General features: G+C 38.7%; 2 protein-coding genes across 6 annotated transcripts; both read right to left on the bottom strand.

Moving 5' to 3' along the window:
• Positions 1-1,021: 1,021 nt before the first annotated feature.
• LOC137850656 (ovalbumin-related protein X-like) lies at positions 1,022-12,268 on the bottom strand. Of its 2 annotated transcripts, none has more exons than XM_068670921.1 (7): positions 7,601-12,268; positions 6,925-6,990; positions 5,871-5,999; positions 4,900-5,017; positions 3,890-4,032; positions 3,511-3,666; positions 1,022-2,805 (listed from the first exon to the last, which is right to left on the bottom strand). In XM_068670921.1, the coding sequence occupies exons 1-7, from the start codon at positions 7,766-7,768 to the stop codon at positions 2,404-2,406; spliced, it is 1,182 nt and encodes a 393-aa protein (XP_068527022.1). In that variant the 5' UTR covers positions 7,769-12,268; the 3' UTR covers positions 1,022-2,403. The 2 variants fall into 2 exon arrangements, with proteins under 2 accessions (XP_068527022.1, XP_068527023.1); XM_068670922.1 differs by having other exon boundaries at positions 6,940-6,990.
• A 633-nt stretch (positions 12,269-12,901) lies between these two features.
• LOC137850655 (serpin B4-like) lies at positions 12,902-19,191 on the bottom strand. 4 transcript variants are annotated; one of them, XM_068670917.1, is made up of 9 exons: positions 19,055-19,148; positions 18,773-18,830; positions 17,639-17,823; positions 17,034-17,096; positions 16,316-16,504; positions 15,467-15,584; positions 14,972-15,114; positions 14,006-14,173; positions 12,902-13,842 (listed from the first exon to the last, which is right to left on the bottom strand). In XM_068670917.1, the coding sequence occupies exons 3-9, from the start codon at positions 17,804-17,806 to the stop codon at positions 13,438-13,440; spliced, it is 1,254 nt and encodes a 417-aa protein (XP_068527018.1). In that variant the 5' UTR covers positions 17,807-17,823; positions 18,773-18,830; positions 19,055-19,148; the 3' UTR covers positions 12,902-13,437. The 4 variants fall into 4 exon arrangements, with proteins under 4 accessions (XP_068527018.1, XP_068527019.1, XP_068527021.1 ...); XM_068670918.1 differs by having other exon boundaries at positions 16,316-16,444; XM_068670920.1 differs by lacking the exon at positions 18,773-18,830 and having other exon boundaries at positions 19,055-19,191.
• Positions 19,192-20,100: the final 909 nt, after the last annotated feature.

Raw genomic sequence — 20,100 nt, 5'->3', positions numbered from 1 at the left:
ATATTTATAATAATTAAATAAAGACTACTATGAACAAAACAATTTAACTAAGGGGAAATAAAAGGGAAAGGGGAAAAGGGAGGGGAAAAGGAAAAATAAAAAGAAGGGAGGAAAACAAACAAACAAAATAAATGAAAGCTATATGGAACTGCAAAGGAAAGAAATTACTTTCTACTTCCCACAAATGAGCGATGATTGACCACGTCCTTGAAGCAAGGCCTCAACGCACGCAGCCGGTGTTCGAGAGGAGGACCAACGTTTTCCCAACGAGAGCCCACCCCTCCCCTCTTCTTCCTGTTTCCACCTTTTATTGCTGAGTGTGACACCACATGGTATGGAATATCTCTTTGGTTGGTTTAGGTCAGCTGCCCTGGTGATGTTTCTCTCCTCACTTTTTGCCCACCCCCTAGGAGGGTTAGAGAAAGGCCCGATGCTGTGCCACTGCTGCTCAGCAGTAGACACAACACTGGTGTGATAACACTGCTGTTCCAGCTACAAGTACAGAGTGCGGCACTGTATGGGCTGCTGCCGGGAAAGTTAACATTCCAGCCAGACCCAGTACACTGCCCAAGACTCTGGCCAGGGAAATTCTTTGCCTAATAGTTTTTGACCTATTTATTCTTATGCCTTTCAAGTTATATCATAGAATCATGGAATGGTTTAGGTTGGAAGGGACCTAAAGATCATTTAACGCCAACCCACCTTCCACTAGACCAAGTTACTCAAAGCCCTATCTAACCTGGCCTTGAATCTGGCCACAGTTGTTCAGATGATTTCATCATCTAAAAGGGCAAAACTGCTGGAATAGTTGTTCCTTGAAATATTTTCCAAAGAAATTGTCAGAGCATCTTTAATACCTGTTGGAATTGCATAGAAAAATACACATGAATAAATCAGTATTCCATTGTGCTATTTCTTGTTAATTTGAAAAACAGAGAGGAATAAAACGCAGGTTGTAGGACTTTATGGAGTTCTGCTTGAGGATCAAAACTCCTAAAAATTTCATAAATACCTGGGAAGCTTCAGATCTACATGCTTTATTCATTCTCAAAATATGATTTTGTAGTAAATTACATTTTACTCACAGCTGTTCAAATGTAATGGTATTTTTCAGTGTGTTGTTCATAAAGTTAATATCATTCACACGGCAAACATTCATAGTGTCTCTTATTATGTTAACAAAAACAAAATCAGTTTTATGCATCAAAATCAAAAATGTGTGACTAGAATGAAAACATAATATTAAGCCAATAGATCCATATTTGCAGATGGCAATTTGCACATAGGAAGAGAAGACAGAAAATATTAGGATTCTCATATGTTTCTTAGAAGATGTGATCACAGGAACATAGAAGCCCAGATATATTCATGGAAAAATTTTGTGCTCCAGTTTTGAACTCCACCTGAGGGCTTTCTAGAGAATAAGTGAAGATTACTAGCTAAGAAAACTCAACAGAGACAGGGATAATTTTGAAACGTGTTTTCTTTCATATGACTCCCATGGAGAAATCATATTCTTTTACAGCATCTGCAGGATTTTAGAAACACATACACAAACAGACAAACCACAATTTTCTCAAATTTGAAGTTTCTTCCAAAGTTTTAAACAAAAATTCAGACACTTCTTTTGCCCAGTGGTTCTCACTAAATTCCGGATTATGAGGATCACTTGGATCTCCATGGTTCAGGCTTTGAATCTACACTGTGAAAAGTAATAACTGTACTTATACAAAATTATATCTAGTTCCATTTTCTGAAGCAGAAAGGAGACTCTTCATGACATTGGATAACCTCTGCAAGAAATTCAAAATTACATGAGGAACTCATGGTGAGAGGGCAACTCTGGTAACAGTGAATGTGTACATTTCCCAATAGCTAAGTAAAAAACTTAAAATTTACATAGCCACCAGTCAATAACCTGCACACTAGAAACTTTTCCACAAACATCTCCAGACTGGAGATCTCAAAGCCCAACTTTTAGGAGTGGCAACATGGGTTCGTCAGCAGGATTCTGTGGGGGATTGGGATGTCTACAGCCCATGGCTTTCTATGTGATGGGTGCCCAGTGACTTGGGGTCATGCCTGCAATTTATTCCTTGAGTGAAAATCACTTGGCCCTTTCCTGGCTGATGAGTGCTTTCATTCTCACCTTCTTTTTGGCTCAGTCTTTGCTTAGCTCAAGCCGTTCTATAACCAGTATGAGAAAAGAAGTAGTAACCATGCTTGCTGCTGTGTCTTCACCTGAGGGTATGTCTTTGCTACGGAAGTTTCCAAAATAGGCATTTCTTAAATTAGGTTTTCCAGCTGGAGAAAATACTGAAGAGATAAGATTACGATACAATACTACAGTAAAGGGATTTACTGAGGGAGGGGAAGACGTGTTATTTCCAACTCTTTATTGTGTTAGGGGGAACAATATCTACCAAAGTAGACAATGCTGTTGGTTGGGTTATGTTTGATCAAGAAGAGGAATGGGTGGTCAGCCCTAAACTCTTCGAACTCAGGGGAATCCTTGATGTCTCCCATCACCCCTGTTGAGCCTGCCACCTCCATGCCCTCTTCATTGACTTCCATGTATGCCCCATGCACAGCCTCAGACATCTTCAGGTTCTCTGCAGAAGAGATACCAGACAGATTGGCTGAGGGGCTGAACAGGTCAGTCATTCCCAAGGACACTAAGACAGATGTGAGGTTATATTTTTCCTCAATCTTCATGCGAGGGAGGTACACTTTCACTACCCTTCTTTCCATCACACTGGGATTGGTCCACTGTGTCAATTTTTCAAAGCTGATTTTGTTCTCAATCTGCAAAGAGAGGTAGCAAATGAAATACCTGGCGATGACAATGAAACTTCTTCCCACCATTTATTTTAATCAAGAGTATCAACATCATTCTAGTTTATCACTTGCTTCTCTAATACTACCTGTGTCACCGTCCCCTTTTCAGTTCCTTACCCATCTGACACATCCCCTTCTGTACAACTAATCTCGTGTCTGAGGTGGCACAACATAGCAGTCAGCTTGTGAAAAAGATTGCAAAAAATGCCATGAAAATTTATATACAGTCAATAGTACCAAACAAAAAAGAACACTTACAAAACTTCTACAGTGTTCTGAGAGCATCTTATTTATAATGTCTGATGAGGGTTTTTTAAATAAATCATAAGGGATTCCTGAACCTCATCAGTTCTAACAACATATACTCAACAGTTCATACAGGGGGATGGGTGAAATTACCTCTCAATGAAAAAAATCTGCCCATACATACATCAACCTTCTGCAAGGTTACAACTTAACAACACTCCTTTACCTTTATTTTGTTAGCTATGCTCTTTGTTCTTTCAGATTGAGTGCCAGACCCTCCTAAGATGCCAGTGTCTACCTGAGCACCTGCTAGCACCTGGGCAGCTGGTGTGCTCCCCTCATGGTGTCAAAGGACAGCACAAGCTTTGATGGCAGCCAGGTGCCACTGCACTGGTAAATCCCATGCTTCCCCTGACAGGGCCGTACCTGCTCCAGGCCAGAAACCTCGTCAGGCAACAGCACCAACATGCTCAGCTCTCCACTGGCGTACGGAAGCTCCAGGATCTTCATTTTCTCCGCAGCCACCGTGGCCACCTTAAACGTGCTGTTCTGAATCATCATTTGCACAGGCTTGCTGTCTTGCTGCAAAACAGAAAAAGTATAAGATGATGTGAGCAGGGAGCAATTTTCTCTTTAATTGAGTGTATGTTCAAGCTTTCAGAGGAAATGGGCTCGATCCTCAGGCCGTGTCTCCATTTCCTCTCTTGATGGCCGATGGCTGCAGCGCATGGGGCCTGTGGCACACAGGCTGCTGGCCATGTGAGCTGGCAGCTGTCCTGGCCACAGGCTGTGCCTGTGCCCCTACCTTTGTCATGCTGAAGGGCATTTCCCGAGTGTCTTCTTCCTTAAAGGCTCTCTTCCACGTGCCTTTAAAGTAAATGGCATTAACGAGGACCAGCGCAGTATTGAGATCAACGGAGCTTGGTACCAGGAAGTCTTGGATGCGTCCTGTAAGAAGGAAGCAAGAGTGCTGAAACACACCTCCTCTGGTTTTCATGGGTGCCTGCAATGAAGGGCATGGGGCTGGAGGGAACTTCTTTGAGGTGTTTTGTTTTTGTAGCCGTAGTCTTGCATTTTAGAGGTCAGCCAACATGCTGTTGCTTGAGCTGACTTTCTCCTTTCAAATGACAGGGTATGGAATTCAGATTCCTGAGGATGATTTAATACAAAACAACTAACGCTTGGTCAGACATTTCTGCAAGAAGACAGGAAGGTTTGAGGATTCGTACACATCCCAGGAATATCTCAAACAAGTATTTGGAAGAAGACTTGCACAGATAAGAAGGAACAGGAGAGGGAAGTAGGGAGACAGAAAATCTATATCCCACTGCTTCCTTCTCATGTGTCACTCTTATTTTTCCTCTCATCTGAGCCCTGATAAATATATGCACATACCTTAATCATTCTTCTACTGCCACCACCCTAATGACTGCATTACTTTCTTCCACGGAAGCCCATTTTTTACCCATTCAGCACGCACTTGTAAAATGATTCCAATATGTTAGGAAAGCTGGGGCTAGTCTTGCAAGAGTTACACTCTGCAGGCACAGAAACTGTGCATGCCCTGGCACCTCTGCTTTTGCTAGATAGATTTAAAATGCACTGCCACACAGGTGGAATATAGTCTTATATTTTTCCATATTAATGGAAATATTATTTTTCCATATTAATCCATATGAACAGATATTTTCACAGGAAATATCCATTAATGGGGATGGAAAGAAGAAATTTCTCCTCTACTGTTTAGTCTTTCAGGAAGCTGTTCAAGCACAGTTGTAATGAGAAATTATATTTCAAACTCTTCTCTGACCTTACCCTCTGTCTGTTTTTCCACCCAGGAATTAATGAGCTGTCTGGCTTGATCTGATGCTTTTTTGAAGTTCACTGTTTCCAGACCTACTCTGTACAGTTTCTTCACACATTTTAAGTATATCTGTAAAGACAGCAGTTGTAGCCACCAAACCAGTCAGTTTGTAAAAAGACTATGATGGTGAAATAAAATACAGATAAACAGACTCAATTTTTGTAGTGATGCCATGGTTAGATTGTTCTCATTGCTTGTTTTCTGGACAAAATAGTTAAAACTGGGCCAGAAAAGAAGTTATTCTGATGCATGACATTTTCATATCTGACATTTTTATTACTTGACCAGTTAAGAGTATGTACTAGAAATGCAGAAATATTTTCTTGAAGAAAGCCTGATCCAAAATCAGCTTCAGGTCCATTGGAGAGTGTTTTGTTATCATTATGTCCACTCTTTCTTTTGAATTATTTTTCCTTATTTTTATAGATAAGAAATTTATTTGATTTAGAATATTTGTATGTTTTATTTTGAAAATGTCAACTAAATGATTTAGATGCTTCAAAAAGTTGTTTTTGAGGTGGGGTTTTCAAATGAAGAAACATACTGAAATCAAATTATTTCCTACAGGGAAAAAATGAGAGGAAGGGAGGGAGAGAAGGAAAGAGGGAAGAAAAGAAGAGAAGGGAGGGAAGGGAGGGAAGAAGGAAGAGAAAGCTGTTACAATGAAAGGAATTTGTGGGGCAGGGAGAGGGAAATATTACATTCCCAATTAGTTTTCTTTATTAACTCCATTTATTTTTGAATAGGGTCATCTTTTTTCCCTGGAATTGCTTCCCATGCAGGCTATTTTCAGGGGCAAAGGGAAAAGCTGGGGGAGCCCAGCGAGGAGTGTTGGATTAACAGATCCCCTATTCCAGGCAGTAGTCCTGGATTGCAGATTTATGCAAGGTTTAGAAAGAAATCACTCTGAAGTGCAACTTACCGGTAGGATTGGACATGACTTTTCAGCATAGAGTCTGTTGGCAAGGTAGACTGAATGATTGGCTTTTGGCGTAGTGATATCAGAGAGAAGTTCCTTGAATAGTATGTGGATGTTCATAGACTTGCCACACTGAGTTATTGATGAGAAAGAAAATGAAAAAAAAAAAGTATAGGTGTTAGCTTACTTCACTAGAAAGACAGCTACTTATAATCACACATGAAAACACACAGTATTAGGACATTTGCAGACAGATGTATTGGAATATAAAAGCTCTATGGGAGGGATGTTCTTTTAAGCAATTAATGATGTACAATTCATAGCATCTAGTGATACTCAGCCTAGGTTATAGCAATATATATATAGCAATTTCAGATGAATCTGAAACCACACGCCTGAGGAGCAAAGTGATAATTGAAGAAAAATTCAGGCGTCTGGTTACATTTGGTGAGTTGTCCTGCGTACAGTGCCTAGTTCCCTGCTTCTGCTTTCATTTTCATGGCAGCTTTGTGCTGAAGCTGCAGATAGGAGTAAGGATAGGTGACAGGGGAGTTGGGAACTATCTTATAGTATAGTCTTATAGTATAGTCATATAGTCTTCTTGTCCTTCAAGTCCAACCTTGTTTTTAGAGATCCAAAATGGATGGGGACAGGCCTAGGAGAATGGCTCGTGTTATCTTTGCAGCTGCAGCAAATGAACATGGAGGAAAACACACAGGTGTTTCATGTGCTGTCCCCCAGCAGCACCTGCAGGTGTGCAAGCTCTTATTAATCCAGTAAGGTAATGCATTCTTCCCTGTTCCATCACTTTTTCCAGTGCAATATATGCAATCTGCCTTCTTTTTCTGATTTTTTTTTCTTTCTTTTTGTTTATTTTTGTTTTGTTTTTGGGGGTAGGAGGGTTTTTTTTTTGAACAAACTTGAGTTTTCCACTTGCATGTCTTGGACTGAGAGAACTAGCTAAGATTTGGGAAGGGAATTGACCTATTTGAAGCTCACCCAGAACAGTTTTATTTTCTATTCTCGGGAGAAAAATTGGAGAGAGAAATGAATGTACCTTAGGTTTCTGTACCTTGGTCTGAACGCTTCCTCCAAGTCCTGCAATGCTGTCAAAGTGAAGAACCTGCAATGGGAAGTAACAATAGAATAAATGAAGTATGCGAAGTCCACTCAGAGTCACTGCTATTTGTGTTTAAACTATGGGCTTGGAATAACTGGGTCTGACTAACACTGAGTCTCATGTGAGCTTGAAATATTTTTATTTTTTTTTTTACTGCATGCGCTACTTCAAAAATTTGTGAGTAGGATCTTCAGCTTAGATCACTTATTTTCCAGTCTAGAAACCAGCTACACACATACTTTATTTATAACCGTGACTCTTGCTTTCATCTTTTATATATTACAAATTGCCCATCCCATCTGGAAGGGGGCTAGTTTGTGAGATAATATAAACTGAGGAGATCTGCCTTAACCATTCTTCAAGATATCTCCTTAATGGAAGTCATTCTTGCCCTACACAGTGAAAAGCAGTGATAAGTGAAAAAGTTAGTTCACGATCCAAACATGGTTTGGTTGAATGGCTGAATGCCATTCTTCCACCCAAGTTTGAATCCAGTGGTAAATGTGATTATGGCTGGTCCTGCAACTGGAGAAGTCTCAAAGACGTTGATGGGTGATCTGTTGCTGCGTTGAACAGTATAAAAAGGAACTTGCATCTGTTTTATGTAACTTACCTTTTCCATCTGGTACTCAGTGTTGCCTCTGGCTCCCAAATAGACCATGGCCAAGGCTGCAATGATGCTCAGGGGGGAATACAAGATGTTCTCATTGGCATGGTGAACTTTAAGCTCATTGAATACATCAAAACAGAATTCTGCATTTGCTGCACTGATGGACCCCATTGTGAAATCAGTGTTATCTGAAACAAACAGAAATATGACTGTGTGCTGTTGATATGTGGCTTCAGAAAGAGATACTGGCTCATCATTCAAATACTATCTTGTTCTTGCCCATCTTGTTCATTTAATCTCTGCTTTTTTTGTTTGTTTGTTTGTTTTGTTTTTGAGAGGGAGAAAAAGCACATGTATATATGCCATAAATACAGGATTTGGCTGTAAAGCTTGATGCACTATACAGCTGCATTAGTTCAATCAGATGAATGTCCTACCCATGCAAGTTAAGGTCACGCCTTCAGGGTATTTATTGAAATCTACAGTCATTCTCTTTCTTTCTTTTTGAGTCTGAGACCAAGAAAGCTGTATACTGTTCTTCTCTCTTTAGAATAGTTAAAGTTGGAGGAATAGCATATCCATGGTTTAGGGTACGTGTTCCACTATGTGACCTGAGAGGTGTCTCGTGTTAATGACTGTGGAACCACCGGCTGTGTGAATCATCTTAGTCTACCTCACTCAAGTTCTCCAGAGAGTGGGATTGAGAAAAAAATGCTTTAAGTCAAAAAAAAAAAAAAAATTCTTAAAAAAGATAAAGAACAGCTTTAATGTGATACCAGATTTTTGAACAAAACAGAGGCGTCCCTATTTAAACTATGGCGTACAAACACTGATTTTGCACACCTAAAACTATTTGACAGTCAAACAGTATAAAACATATTGACAAGGCAATGTAAAATTACTATATACACTTGTGTTTTTTTCCATATCTGTCTTATACTTACCTTAAAGTTCTTAAACATAATATTCCTCTTTTTTTTTCTTTTTTTTTTCTTTTTTTTCTTTTTTTTTTCATATAAAAGAATACAAATTAGAAGTTACACTTGGAGAAATACTTACCCCACAATCTTCAAAGAGGCACGTAATAATCCAGCTTGCCAGCTGAATCTACGTAGATTCTCTGAGCTCTTGGTGATATATACAGGACCATTTGGGACACTCCCCCTGTTAGCCTTCAAAGAGTCATCCTTTGAGTTACTACCCTTTTGTCAGTGCTTTTTGATTCATTGCCCTTCAAACTATTGAGTAGACCAACATTAGACTGGTGCTGTATTTGCAGCAAGCCAAACGTTAGTGAAGTATATTAGTGGAGTAAAACCTGATAAAATAATGGAATGATTCAAGCTTTTTCTGTATCTTACAAGGCTGTAACAAGGCAAGTGGAGTTCAAGTCTCAAAGCATGTTTTGTGTTATTCCTTTGAAGTTAAACATTAATTCAATTGGCACATAGAGGTAACTAGAGCCTAATGAATTAAAAATAAGGAAAAGAAGAAAAACAACGTTGCAAAGTTATTTAGCAAAGCATAATACATTTTTAATAAAATCAGAGTGAACGATTCTCACAGTCAGGTGAATCTAAGGATCCTAAAATATTATAAGAAAATAAGGTGTAGTTATCATAGAGTCATAGAATGGCTTGGGTTGGAAGGGACCCTAAAGGATCAGTTCCAACTCCTGGAAAGGGACACTGGAGTTCATCATCAACAAACACCTGCAGCTAAAGCTGAGAAAAGACTCTTCTTCACTCCGTTTTTCACTTGAAGTAAAACTGTATCATATATAAGCCCAAGGCTATACAGCATACGTGTGAGGAGAAAGCACATTTTGCTGAAAATTCATCCTGATGAAAAAAATCAGAGCAGCAGTGTTGAGATAAATTAGAAGACTCAGTGTAGGCATGGCAGAGGAAGAGATTTGAGGTACAGTCAAAAAGTGTCTGCTGCTTTATGAAGTCAGATCCCAGAGTATTCAGATATTCAGAAATAACCAGCCATTAGAATTTAAAGGATGATTGGAGGTCAGCTTTTAATTTTCATTCTCCACAGGTCACAGAAACAAGGCCCGTTGTACATGCATGGGCCATTCTCATATATCTTCTATACCTACCTTTTAACTATGACAGGTAAATACACTACCGAGTCTGTCTGAAGGTACATTCATGGTCTGTTAGACAATCATAATGCACAATATCAAATATAACTCAATTGTAAAAGGCTATTACTCTTTATTGAAAAATAGACTCGATGAGCACTAAGGAAATGAATCCAGCCTCTGTAAAAGCCATGAGAGGGAGTAATAGAAAACCCAAATTTTTACATATTAAGGCAGAGAACACACAGTGGTAGTTGCACCCACTGGTGAAGGGGAAAGGAAGTCACTTTACCCTTTGTGGTGTGTTTTGTTTTGCTGGAGTTCAGGCATGTTTGTGCAGACCCTGATAACTGGGGTAGCTTTCAGTTTCCGAGCTCAGAATGAGCTTTTCATCTGAGGATGTTATAGCAATCATGGGATGGGAAAATCTACAGAGAGTAAGCAGCTTTCCTCCCATCTTGTTCAATGGTCTGTATTCTATGGATTTAACTTTATTCTGTCATATATTCCCTGCCTGAGGGCACAAGTTTTTGCAAACTCTACCTCTGCAACAGAACAATCACTACAACAGTTTTGCACACAGCTAGGATGAGCATCTGATAACGTACCATTTCCCTGTTTGTGAATGACACTAGGTTTCTTCATGTGAAAAACTATTTCATCAAGGCAGGCAAGATAGCTTAAAACACCCAAAGTAAATGAGAGGATGACGAAGATGAAGTTTGGTTCTACAAGTGGTCACAGACGGGGCAGAATACCTTCTCCAGAGAGTAGTCTGCCATTATGCAGGCTTGGATTTGTTTTGCATTTTTTCTACACTGAATGTTAGTGCAAAACTGGTTGTAGAAGCAGCCTGTGAGTAGCCAAAAATTTTGACCAGAATGGGCTATCCATGTGTAGTCACCAATGGACAAATGCTTTTTTGTAACTTTAAACAGGGCATTGGGCCAGGTCAGAGGTGCCTCCTGAAATGGAAAAGCTATGAGTGTAAGTAAGACAAACATGTTAAACTCCGTTCCAGATCTGTTTTTGTCCCAGGAAAGAGGTCAGCAAGGACTCTGATGCCCTTTCCTCTGTCAGGCAGTCCATTGTGGAGCTGCTCCTAAACCAGTTCATGGGGTTTGCCTTTCTTTCCCAGTGTTGGCTTAATCAAGGAGATATTAAGCAGCAGTAAAAGCAGCCCTTTCCAACCATTCAGATTTTCACATTTCATTTCCTGTGGTTGCTCAGCAGATACTGTGATGGACTTGAGAGTAATGTTTGCTTATGCTTTGGACTTGTTCTTGCCATAGCTTGGTCATCTGTGTCACACTTAGCAGAGGCTATTCTGGCATCTCTCGGTGGCCTTTAATGAACCAAGATGTGGCCAGAACAGCCCCATTTACAGGATTTCAGATGCTTTTTACTCTGTCATGGTATTTGTTGTGATGAAGATGATCAGCTCTCTGTTGCACACACACGGTCAGAGGCAGCTGGTATTGGTGCTAGAACTTTGAAGTCAACCAGCCCCTTGTATTAAACCTCTCAGACAGTCAGTGTGTCTGGCCTAGGGTAAAATTAATGTCTAAGCTGCCCTTCAGAGCTCATAGTAGCTGGTATGTCAATGTGTATTGTATTTGCACAGCAACCTGAGGCAAGAGGAGGCCAAGCACATCTACCAGTCCGTTATGCCCCTTCATAGCTGGCTGGCTCTAGAAACAGCTCATTTTGATGTAATAAAGCCAAGAGTAAAACAGTTTCACATTGTTTCAATGCTTTGTTATTCTTCTTAAATTAAGAAGGCAACTAGAAAAAAAAAAAAAAAAAAAAAAAGATTATGTGAAGAGAAAAATATAATTTTTCTTTATATTCTGTTTTGTTCCTGGTTTTAAGATTATCTAGATACACCTGGAGAAGGTTTAAAAAATGCAAAGATCATAAGTGATTACTTCTGCTGTAGTAAAGTGAGTGGCAACCATTGTTTCAGTCATACTTCTCTTTTGTGCACAGACAGAATTCCTTTTCCTGTCGTGAGACTCATGTTCTTCAAAATAACATTTTACAGCACTTGCCCTCATCATACATGCCATAAATTTTGTTTTCTTTGAAGTTTTATCTGAAATAAAATAGCTCTGGTTATACAAACTAGTATATATAGGCTGGCACTTTTTCACTTTTTTTTTTTTTTAGCATAAGTAATACATGTTTGAGTCAAACCAGATATATATTAAATACCTACGGTAGTTGCTGAAAAACACACATGGCTATTTTTCACATACTCTCTTCATCAGAAGAATCCACAGCTTGTATTTGGCATTCTCGTCTTTTACCAGCTAATTAATATGAAAATTCTGCCTCTGCCAGTAACTTTATTGTAACAGATGGTATTTCATATTGAAATTGCAAGACACCTCATGAGCTTGCTTTATTTAGCAATTTTAAAAGTGCATGGTTCTGTAATTTACAGTTTTTCATGCATATCTCAGCATTTGGGAAAGCTTTTCAATCTGCAGTTCTGAAATAACACTAGTATGTTCCCAGTAGTTACCTTCTTCCCAAAAGAAGAGTAAGAGGAAAAGCAGGGTGAGTCATCAGAGGGTTGAAATTTTTTTTCTTAAAAAACATATTTTTTTTATGGGTCTGTGGATTCTGGATACTATGTGATGCCAAATTGGATGGGCTGCTTTCTTCTCCACAGTCCCTCAGCTATGCCTTCCCACCACCTACTCCACAACATCTGAGGGGTGGTTTAGAGGACTACGTCATCAGCAAGCTTACTTTAGCAAAAATTTTCCGCTTGATTTAGGTCCCAGTGAATTGCTCATCACCCAGTAATAATGACAGCATAGGGGAAGGAGCAGAAACACATGGAAGGAAGGAGACAATGGGAGCATCATCATCCCCTTAATTGCCTTAGACTGGCTCATCCATGTCCTAAAACTGCACTCTTAATTCCTTCATAAAATCAAATACAAGAGAGAAATAGGAGGTGAGACTCAGGTTTTACCTGTCCTGTTGAGTTGTCCTGTGCCCATACTCAGAACAATGAATATTTAAAAATGGGAGGTAGACTACAGTGTTACTTAGACACTTTAGAAATGATTGCCATTATTTTTACTTGCTTTAATAGGACATTCACCTGTCCACTTAGTTCTGCAGACTACTACATTTAATAATTACTTTGCAGTGGCTTTATTATTAAAAATAGAACAAATACAGGCTATCCACCTAAATACCATCACCATAAAAGTTTTATTTTATTCTAATGAGGGATAAAACAGAACAAGAAACTTGTGCTACTTTGCTACTCCCATACAAAATGGCATTTTTCTTTAGATCTACACAAAGGTCATGTAGGTAAAGCCAAAAGAGTACCGAATTACATATAGATATCGCTCTAATGCAGATCCCTATCCTCTTGTCTGCTTCATGCTTGAGAATCTATCACCTGTCTTTAGGGCACTAAAATCATGGCTTTATTGTAGGAATACTACATTAGGGAAGGGGAAAGCTCAACAATAGAAAAGATATGTCGATTGCTTTTTAAGGTAGAGGCTATTTTAGCTTGTCCTTCTGATTTATTAAGTCTCTCCTAAAAGTAAATCATAACTGGAGTTGATATTAAGAATCTATCAGTTAAAACTTCTTAGGTTTTGACCTCCAATGTTTCCCTTACAAAATCTGTGAGCATGGGTCCTCTTTTGTCCTCAGTAATTGCCAATGGGAATGTCAGTGGGGAGAAAGATCTAATTTCCAAAATAACTTTCATTTAAGGGGAGGAGTATCTGCCAAAGAAGAGAATGGTGTTGGTTGGGTTGTGTCTGATGAAGAAAAGAAATGGGTGGTCAGCTTTGAACTCATAAGAAATTGGGCGACTCAAAGGCATTACAACAATCTGTGTGGCAGCAACCGCTTCAGTGCCCTCTTCATTCACTTCCACAGATGACTTATGAATGGCCTTGGACATAACCAGGCCATCTTTCGTAGAGATTCCTGATAAATCTGCTTTTCCCCAGTCAAAAACATTCATCACTCCCATCTTCTGGAGAGTTTTGTTGAGAACGTAACTCTCGTCCATCTTGAACTGGGGCAGGTATACCTTCACTGTCAGCTGTTGCATCTTATCCAAGCTGGTCCATTCTGCTAGTTTTTCATATGTGAGGGTGTTTTCAAGCTGTAGGGGGTTATTGATAATAATAACACTGCAATGAATGAAAGGAAAAGATAAAAAGGTTCTGTTTTCCCCATTGTTTTTTTGACCATACTGGAGCAATGTTAGAGTATTGCTCTGTATTCATCCCTTTTCATATGTAACTAGAAAGTAAAGAAGGTATTACCTGTTCTAGTCCAGTAAAGTCTTCATGCACAACTTCAGGAAGAAGAATAAGCATGCTTAGTTCATTATTAAAGTAAGGGAGCTCTATCACTTTAATTTTTGGTTCCTCTACGATGGCCAGCTTAAAATAACCTTCCCGAAACATCATCTGCACTGTCTTTCTCTCATTCTGGAACACAAAAAACAGATGGAACAGAAAATACAGAAATGTTCACCCTGGTTGTGATTGCTTTCAGTACTGAAATTAGAGTTCAGTACAGAAAACATTGTTTACTCTGACTAGAGCTTATTGTACTTGTAGAATTGACATGTTCCTCTCTCTGAACTGTAGCTCCAAAGAAGTTATCCAATTTAAACAGTGTAAAAACTACTTTTCCATTTGTACTTGTGACAGTTTACTTTACTTACAACTCTCTTTACTTTCTTCTTCTTTTCTGGCATGTCAAATGAGAAACAAATCCATGAATATTATTGAAAATGTCCTTTGGATTAAAATAAAATAATTAATTGTATCAAATATGAACTGAAATTCTTCATGAATAATTGAAATTCTTCATGAACTCTGAGATTATTTGACTCTAGACATTTATTTTTTCCTGAAAACAAACATTTTTCTGTTTGCAAATAGTAAAAGAAGAATAGATTCCTCAAATTCAGTTCCAAAAGCAAGCTATTTTGAAATAGCTTTTAGTTGTGAAATCTCCAACAAAGCCAGAGCACGTACTCAGTGACTTTGACACAGTTGGGATCTCATCTACGCAAGAACCACTTCTGGTGTGAATTGATGGAAAAAAATGACATACTTGATTTTCAAACCAGAGAGAAGGCATAGGACTCTAGTGTTTTAGCTGAAGAATAATATCTTGTCTTGAGAAAACAAAGAGGAAAAAACATTCCATCTGTTCTTATAGAAGACAGGCATCTGACTTCCATCCCCCAGCTGCTTCATTTCCTGCCCATACTGTACCTTGTTCAGTCTGAAATATGTTTCCTTGGTATCTTCCTTCTTAAATTCTACTGCCCACTTTCCTTTAAAATATATGGCATTGACCAGCACAAGTACAGTGGAGGGATCAATAGAACCAGCAGCAAATAGGTCTTTGATTTTACCTTTAAAAATAATGAATTAGGAAGAATTTTTACTTTTTGGTTTTTGTTTGTTTCAGGCAATCAGTTGCATTTAACTATTAATAACTCACATAAAACTGATAAGTGGTATAGTGGCTTCAAATAAATAACAAAAAGTTTATGTAGAGCTCCTGAAGCCAGGAACTCAAGGCATTTTTGTGCTTCTTCCTATATTTATTTCCTATTAAGCAAATAAACAAATAAATAAATAATGCAGTAAGTGTTTAATATATAAAAATATGGCTACCTTGGGGAAAAAAGATGGAAACTGAAATTTAGATCCGATATTCCTAATGGTTTGTGTGCAACCAAACAACTTGCACACATTCTTTACCTTTTGTCTCATTTTCCACCCAGAAGTTGATTTTCTCTCTGGCTTCTTCCTCAGTATATTTAAAATCAACTGCTTCCAGCTCTGCTCTATAGAACTTCTTTGTGGAATCCAAATATTGCTGGAAAGCAGAAATAGTAAAATTTCATCATGACACAATAATTTTTATAAGATTGATAATTTCATGGCTTCAAGATAATTATGTGTTGTAGATCAACAAGAAATAAATGAGTAAAAAAGGCATATATATAAAAAATTATTTGAATTAACTCAAGATATAGTTTTTAGAGAGATATTATTTACAACAAACCATGCTTGAAAATATATTTTTTCTGTATTTTCAATCTGTACTGAGCAGCAGAAATGTCTCATCACAGTAAAAAATACCTAAAACCAAAGCCTGGTACCTTTCCTTAAGCTTATATATCATTGTCATGTTGCCTGTCTTCTCCCACCTCACAAATAAAATAAAAAAAAAGTCTTATTTTGGAAAAATTAACCACGATGTATAACATCACAATGAGATATGCTTTACTCTGCATAGGTATATACATGGTAAAACTTATATCTTGTATTAATTATAAAACTTTTCCAGGCTGCTCGGCACCTTCTTCTGGCTTTGAAATTTCTCCCCGTGCCTAAAAAGCAGAAGTTTGGAAGCAAAATAAACTCTTGACTTGAAAGCAGAAAGGTGGTTACAGAGCTAAAACAGTGCTGTTCCTACCAACACACTCACAAACACCTCAGATCTGGTTTCTTGAGGAAATAATATGTATGCAGTTGCACTGCCTGGACTGTCAGCGTTTCCCAGTAAATTTCTGGGCTGCTAAAATGGACAGTACAGCCACTCACCTGGAAGAACGGGTAAGTGATTTCTCCAAAGAGCCTGTTGGCAGTGGTGAGAAAGCAGCCTGGGCTGGGTTCACCGACTGCTGCTAGCAGTGCCTGGAACTGGGAATGGACTCCTCCAGCTTCTTCACACTTCAAACAGGAAAATGTAAGTTTCTTAGTAGGTTTGCACTTCCTGGTGCAGAGCTGCACCTGCGGATGAGTTGTAGCCTCTCTGTGTATGAGAAGCCTGATATAGGCGTTGGAATATATGAATCAGGACACCACCTCTAACCCTGTACCTTATTTACAGAGTGACAAAATGATGCCTCCTCAGGCCCATGCTAGTCCACTTCCAAATCACATTGTATTGTACAGTGATCACTCTGTGCACACTGAGCAAAAATCTGATAGCTTAGAGCCTGAGAGGAGCAAGCTCCAATGTGCCTCTGGCATGCCCTGTAGACAAACCTTTGCAGCTGGCAATTTAAGCACTTATATATATATATATATTGTTGTTGTTGTTGTTAGAAACCTGTAATGAGTAGGCTTAGCTGTTGAAAATTGTGATTTCAAAAGGCCTCTTATATAAATAATAAAAGAACTTTAATAAGCAGCTCTGAGAATCTAGACAGAGAGGCTGGTCAGCCCTGCTGTGCTTTCTGATTAAGAAATGGGTTGCATGGGAGACAGCTGACAAACCAGCACCTGTTGTTTCATCTCAGAGCCGCCACTGTCTTACCTTCTCAGAAGGATATCTGGTTCTCTGGGTTGTATCACTCAAAACTTCACCAAAATGAAATACCTGCCAAGTAAATGTTGGGTGAATGCAACTGCAGGATGGTACCTCAAAGTTGAGAGAGAGTTGCAGACCTATCCCAGACACATTAAGTGGGGAAAGTCCAGTTCATCCCTTATGATGAGATCCTTGCAAATGAACAATATTTTTAGAGAGTGAACTCATGACATTTCACAATCTTTCTTCTTGGGAAAGAAGAACTTGGGTCTTCTTGGGCAGAGAAGTTAGAAGGTCATACCAAAGGGAACCATCACTTCTGAGCCTTGGACAGCTGAGTGATACATTCAAAACACTTTTGAGATGTTCTATGATTCTATGTTGTTTTTGTTTTATCACTAATATATTCATTGACTGAGCAGTTGCTATAACAGAGTTTAGTTGGAAAAAATAAAAATACTATTAAGAATACCACAAGATTTATATACATACATATATATTTATTTTTTTTAAGGCACTGTGTGTGCTTGCACATTATGTCTTTGGAAGCTTAGGAACTGTATCAGACTGCATTATCAGCCAAGAGTGCCAGGAGAGCAAAGCAAACCCACCTTCTCTATCTGTTTGAGCGTGTTGCCCCTGGCACCGAGGAGAACCATTCCAAAGGCAGCTGAGAGACTCAGTGGTGAGAAAAAGATGTTTTCATTTCTTTTCATTTTGCTCAGCTCTTTGAAAAAGTCCAGACAGAACTTGGCATTGGCTGCACAAAGCGAGCCCATCGTGATGTTGTCAATGCCTGCAACAAGGGAAACAAAGATTAGTTTTCTAGTCCTTATGCCTGTTAATGTTAGATACTGTGGTACAGCATAGAAGGGTTTTCTGGAGTAGTTTGGCTGAATTGCTCACAGAAGATTCCTGACTAGCCATGATTTCACAGTGAAATTGAGTTTGAAGCAATTTATCTGAAAATCAGCAGCCTGAATGGCAGAAGAAACATATTTATAGAAACAGTATTCTAGGTTCAGCTGTTTCTTATCCCAGGCAATAGTTATAACTCTGTTAATTAGGCCCAACCTTGTCCTAACCACAGTGCCAGCTCACTTTATGGCCTGTGCTTTCTTGCCTCAAGTCATGTAGGCATAGTACTTACCAATTACTCTCCTTAATGACACCTTATGCTCTGTATCTCTCTAAAAACTTTGTGCATATTAATCAACTGTGCCTCACATGCTGTGTCTTTCCGAGAATGGTTGCTTAAAAAGCATTCCACAGAAAACTGAACTACAGAAAAGCTGACTTAGCAATATTTTCAACAAAGGCATATTGCGCGTTATTGGAAAATCCCAGTCATATACTTTTTTTCACCTGACACTTTAACATTTTTCCTTGATATATAGTTCAGTTACAATCAAACTTATTACTAGGAGGTACTCTTGAATGTACTCTTTGCTTCACATTCTTAGACCCGGGATAGAGTAGATTCCATTTTTATGAAAGTCTTTTCCCTCTGTTTTCATACAGTAATGTGATTTAGAGATATCTGATCACTGAGAAATTCAGTCCAGCATTTTATAGATTCCAGCTATTCTAGGTCCCTTTGTTTTCATTGTTATTGCATCTGAATAACTTCCTCCACCCATGCAGAAGATACCTTTCCCCTCTTCCACAGGAAAAATTAAGTTATCAGTGTATATATTTATAATATAGCCCAGTATAGAAAGATTATACTTTCATAAATTACCAACCTGGGTCATGCAGAAAACATGAGAAATGGTTTGGTTTTAATCTTCTGTAGAAACACACCTGGTAAAAGTTAAGCATAGCTTTATCACACAACTCATACATTTCAATACAATCCAAAGCATTGCATAGCATCTTGAAAATATTCTTACTTCTTCAAGGTCATACATACAATATATTTATGCTAGGCAGATGTGTACATCACTAATGTATATATTAATCTTTAGACACGTCCTCGACATATCTGTAATGTGAAGGTTAGAATTAAAGATCAGGGAGATAGTTACCTTCTCCTCAGGAGTGATGGTGTCAATTAGACTGTAAGGCTTGATGTCAGGGTTGCTAGAGCAATGGAATATAAAGCCAGTGCCACTCCCAGTGGCAGCATAATTTCCATTCATGACAAATCACATTCCTGTCTGTTGCAAATGGTTAGGATAATTAGGGAACCTTTAGTGGAATCTTGAACTTTTTCTTATCTCCAGGAATTCAGAAATAAGTCACAATTTTAAATGCATAGTTACATAAATTAAAAATAAAATAAAATACCTACTTATTCAAAGAAAACTACTAGAAACAAAGGAATTTTCAGATGTTTTACTTGTAAAAATAAATTCTAAAAACATTGATGCATGTTGCTATTAAAAATCATACTACCAAATTCAAACACAGATGTTTGTGTAATGGAAATTAATTATTAAAGTTTCTGCAAGTGGAACAGTAGGAAGGGAAACAAAAATACAGAATATGAATTACTGAAGTACCTATTTGGCCAATTGGCATAAGGCAATGATTCTAGAAGAGAAGTAGGGCAATTCCCTTTGCTTGCTCCAGTCCCATGCTTCTGAAGACTTCTTTCTTGAAGATGCCTTCCAGGGAGTTTTACCTACCTGCTCTCTTTTTCAACTGGAAGTTCCTTCTTCCTTGTCCTTCATGGAGAAGAGGAATGTAGCCATTTGTTCCAGAACTTTTTTGAATGCCTAACAGGTTGGAAAACAGTAGTTTGCTTTCATTTGCATGACACCCTAGAAGAACGGGCATGATGTGTGCACAGAATGACAATGCCACGTGAGCTTGTTACGTGTGCTGCAGCCAAGCGCTTTGCAGTTGTTGCAGTGATGTGGCTCAGACCATGTGTGATCATGTCACATGCAGACTAACCCAGGCACACCTGGGATGCTGTGCTTCCTGCAGAGACACTGCAGCAGGAACTCCCCATGTATCAACTGCTCCTCCTTATTTTTTCCAGGTCTGTTCCTCTGCTGGGGATTCCTGATGTTTCTGCTGTAAATGGAGAAGACTTTCATGGCATGAGAGGCAAAGCATAGGAAAG

The sequence above is a fragment of the Anas acuta genome, chromosome 2 (assembly GCF_963932015.1).
Source record: "Anas acuta chromosome 2, bAnaAcu1.1, whole genome shotgun sequence".
Taxonomy (NCBI): Eukaryota; Metazoa; Chordata; class Aves; order Anseriformes; family Anatidae; genus Anas; species Anas acuta.
The sequence above is the reverse complement of the archived record's forward strand: the minus strand, read 5'-3'. Positions and strand labels throughout refer to the sequence as shown.